At 43.4% G+C, this 4,387-nt stretch overlaps 1 protein-coding gene across 1 annotated transcript in view; it reads right to left on the bottom strand.

Moving 5' to 3' along the window:
- Positions 1-4,387, bottom strand: part of MYO5B (myosin VB) — a 148,464-nt gene that overhangs the window by 15,434 nt on the left and 128,643 nt on the right. Inside the window, exon 30 of the mRNA XM_017734339.1 lies at positions 1,239-1,316. Within this exon, the coding sequence (XP_017589828.1) occupies positions 1,239-1,316 (78 nt within the window). The remainder of the gene's footprint in view (positions 1-1,238; positions 1,317-4,387) is intronic.

Below are 4,387 nucleotides of genomic sequence, written 5' to 3'. Positions count from 1 at the left end.
GGATACCCAACATTTTTTGTTGTTGTTTTGGAGTTTTTCTTTAGTAACTTTTATAAAACAGTGCATGCTTTTAGGGAAGATCCCTGGATGAGAAGTACTAATCATTCCCCAGGTTGTTTTGTGTGGTTGTTGTTTTTGTTTTCTTTAGAAAATTTAACACAATCTCTACTTCCACCTTCCAGCACAAGATAGAAAAGCATGTTTTCCACCTATAGAAACATGGGCAATAATCCAGTCAGCCTCATAATCCCATCAGGATTTATATTCTTAATAGGCTTGGAAAATATAGACCCACCATGAAATAAGTATTAAGTACTTATTTTTCATTTTGTTTCTTCATATTGGGATTAGTTTGGGTTCAGCCTGGATAATCCATGAGACACCCTTAAAAGAACATGCTCCTTCTGTGTACCTGGGTTCCTACTCTGCTTGGAAAAACACGTGAAATAATTGCTGGTATTTCTTCCTGTTATTGTCTTCCTCTTATTGTCTGGGTTCACTCTGATACCTCTGGATGCAACCCCTTTAGACCACTCTACACAAAATATTTAAATTTTTCATCTCTTTAATGCCCTCAAATGTTGAATAAAAATCATATACTTTGGAGCCCTATAACCACCAAGCACAGGGGTGATGCAGGACAGGAATCCAAGAGGGATATTTGCCCAGCAGAACAGGACGTGGGGAGAGCTGAGCAAGGATGGCACCCAGTGTCCACCACGTGCCTTTCTCACCCACAGGCAACACATGGATGGGAGCACACAACCCCCAGGATTGTGCAAAAGTGAGCACTGGGATACAAGGACAGGCCCTCGCCTTCCAACAGGTCAAGGATTGGGAGAAAACACTTCTGAGAGGTGCCATATCTTAGTGCATTTTGGGGGAAAACAAATAAATAAAATAGGAGGGTTTTTTTGGCTTCTTGGAGATCCCAGCTTCCCAACCCCTTCATCACCCAATTTCCCATTAATGTCACATAATCCTTACTGGATCACAGCTCAGGCATTAGTGACAACAGCCACCACCAGCAACGGCCAGTTGGAACCATGACTCCTCTGAAAATTACAGGAGGGTCTCAATTCCTGCAGTGTGGAAATCTGACCTCCAGCTGCTCCCAGAGAGGACAATGGGCCCTGTCCAGGATTATATGGCACCAGCAGAGCAAGAGAAAGAAACGAGGGAAAGGAAAAGGGAGGAGAAGGGGAAGCAGCAGTGGGGAAAAAAAGAAAGTGTTTGACCTGGCAACTTGCTTTAAACCTTGATAAGCCAAGCCGAGCTCTCCATCTTCATTGAGATAGCCCCAGTCCTCAGTCTTGCTAGAAATAAAGGACAGAAAAAGGAAACAAGAGGACAGAGAAAGACAAAAGGTCAATTGAAAGAGAAGGGGGAAAGGAGCAGAACCCTTATTTGTTTTATTAAGTATTATTTTTTAGAGCACACTTTCATTGCATTGCATTTCTTTTTCCACCACAGGGAAGGAGAGCCCGGCCCTGGTTGTGCCCTGTATGACATTTTAAAAACAAGTTTCTCCATTTCCTTCCCACTGCAGCAACTCCCACTGGTCTAAAATAAATTCTCCTACTTCAGCCAAGGGTTTCCCTGGCCTTTGAGTCAAACACATCAGTCTTTCCTCGGAGCAACCTGTGGTGGAGCAAACACCACATGCATCCACACAAGATCAATCTCCTCTGTACACATCCAGGCAGAAAAGTCTCATCTCAATTTAATATTTTTAGCAGATTGGTTTTTTTAGTCTCCTTTCAGCAGATTGTTTGGGGTTTTTTTCAAGTTATATGAGGCAAGAAGCTGATTTATCTTCTCTAATGAGGTGCTGAACACATTAATAATGAGTGATGTAAGCTGGTCAACTTGACCAGAAGCACTTGTTACAAGATTTTATGTGACTTTGATGTCAGTTAGAAAACACTGTTTGTTTTAAGCAATAACAATTTTAAAAGTAAGCAAAGAAACCATAAAATTTAATATATCATTATATTAAAAAAAAAAATCAACTAAACACAAACAAAACACAAAAAGAAGCAAGCCAACACACATCTCCTGTTTTGAAAAGAGCTGTAGCAGATGCCATTCCCTGGCAAGGGAATCTCTGCATATTTCAGTGGAAAAGCACAACATACAAACTTTCTACAGCAAATTTTCACACGAGGAAAGCAGTGAGAAATGTGGTGTTGCAGCACTGCTTTGAAAGGGCTCCGGAGGTGCCTTACCACCACAGACAGCTCGTGGATCCCTCCCCATGCCAGTGCTCCAGCACAGCACTTCTCAAAACTAGCAAACATTTCAGGCACGACATTTGCAAAGTTCATCTGTTAGAGACACATGTATGAATTTAAATTAAAACCTTGTTGCTACCCCATATGTAGCAAGTTTCCAAAAGGGTCTGCAGGCTGACAGATACAGGGAAGTTTATCGGTCTCATTTGCATGAATTTGTTAGTAAAGTCTTTTTTTTGGTTCATATAATTTTAGCAGGACATGTCCTCAGGCACTAAAAACCAAAGGAAAAATCAGGAAGGATCCTCACTATTTATTGCATGTCAGAAACCTGTGAAACCTCACATGATGAGCAGCATTTTTAAGAGATAGCCTCCTTGGGAAAATAGCTTTCCTTCCTTTTTTAATCACAGACATTGAGATAAATGAGGAGAACAGTTCAAGGAAGTGCCATTATAAGATAAATACATAAAAACTGTCGATTTAAGGTAAACCTGCACTGGGAAATAAGCATTCAGTCCATCTCCAACAACACAGCACTGACACATAAATCACTGCACTCCCCCTTCTCCCAGAAGTTCCGGTTGACCAAGACATAAAAAGGGGTCCTTTCAACGTAATTAGATTAATTAGCATCTGAAATATAATTTCCTAAAATGCTGGGTAAATCCTATTCTCAAATAAGGCTGGAGAGGACTTGAAAGAGCATGATTCACAAAGCCTTGTTTCCCCTTTATCCTGGTTTTGGAGGCACAGCTCTGTGGGAGCAAACTGCCCTCATCAAGAGCAAAAAATTCCTTCCCAAACACCTCCCTGCCCGGTGAAAGTAGCTTAAAGGAGGTGTATATACACCAAACCCAGACACATTAATTTCAGCATCTTCAGTAAATGATCATCTCTTCATAAAGAAGGGCATTTCACTTTCAGACACAGATACATCTTTTTGTTTTAGTTATAATGGAAAATAACATGCACCACAGACTGGCTATATGGCAGAGTGGGAAGATACCCACCGGAGAGTGGGAAGCAGAGATATGAACCCTTTCCACATGATGGCCTTTCCCAGCTGCAAAAGCATCCCCCATGTGAAGCCAGCATCAGCTCTTTGCTTTGCATGGCAGCTGCAGGTGGGACTTGCCCAACAGGAAAAAAAAAATCCATGTACTCAACAGAAATCACTGGGAAGCTATCACGGAAGCTAATTTCAAAGACACAGCCTGATTTACTTTGAGCTGCCAGGTTATTATCTCTAACATCATCACCTGGTCTCTCACTGGCTCTGCATTTCCACCAAGATCAAACAGGCTTGAAAGAATGATCCCAAGAATTGAAACAGGGAATAAAAAGCCTACTTAGCTTTAGATTCAGTTACTGAAGCAGAAAATGAGGTAGGAACTAACTCGATGATTCCTCTCTTAGCAGCAGAAATTCAGCAGAATTTTTTTTTAAAGGAAAAAAGAAACAAAAAAGCAGAGTTTAATGTATTTAAAAAAAAAGGGCTGCTTTCAGTTCAAACTTGCCCTTGACCTGGAATCAAAGGGCTTTGTGGAGAGAGAATTGCTACATGGGCAGGTTTAGCAGCATGTGGCAGAGTTCCTCCTGCCATATTTAGAAGTGCTGCTTCTAAACACATGGAGACATAGAAGAACAAAAGGTTGATCTCCCACCAAAATAAAGCCATGCTCTGTGCTCAGCCTAAATAGCTAAGATGTGATGACTTGGAGCTAGGAGTGACTCCTGGGCAGAGCGAGGTTTTACCACATCAGTCAGCCTGGGCCAGTGGAAGAGCATCCACCTGGTCAAGAAGCACCACAGACCAGGGGGCAAAGAGCAGCTGACACCCCTGAAGGACAGAGCCATCCAGAGGGAGCTGGACAAGTCCAAGCAGTGGCCCAAGGGAACCTCTGAGGTTTAACAAGGCCAAGTGCTAGAGCTGCACCTGGGTCCGGGCAATGCTCAGAATCAATCCAGGCTGGGATGAGCAGCTGGAGCAGCCCTGGGAGAAGGACCTGGGGGTGCTGTGGGGGAGAGCTGGACCTGACCCCCCCGTGCCCTGGGCTGATCCCCAGCGTGGGCAGCAGGGCAGGGGGATTCTGACCCTCTGCCCCGCTCAGGGGAGAACCCCCCTGCACAGCCGCCCCAGCCCATGGGGA

Source organism: Corvus brachyrhynchos, unplaced genomic scaffold (genome assembly GCF_000691975.1).
Source record: "Corvus brachyrhynchos isolate BGI_N302 unplaced genomic scaffold, ASM69197v1 scaffold285, whole genome shotgun sequence".
Lineage (NCBI taxonomy): Eukaryota > Metazoa > Chordata > Aves > Passeriformes > Corvidae > Corvus > Corvus brachyrhynchos.
This window is presented reverse-complemented; position numbering and strand designations above follow the sequence as displayed.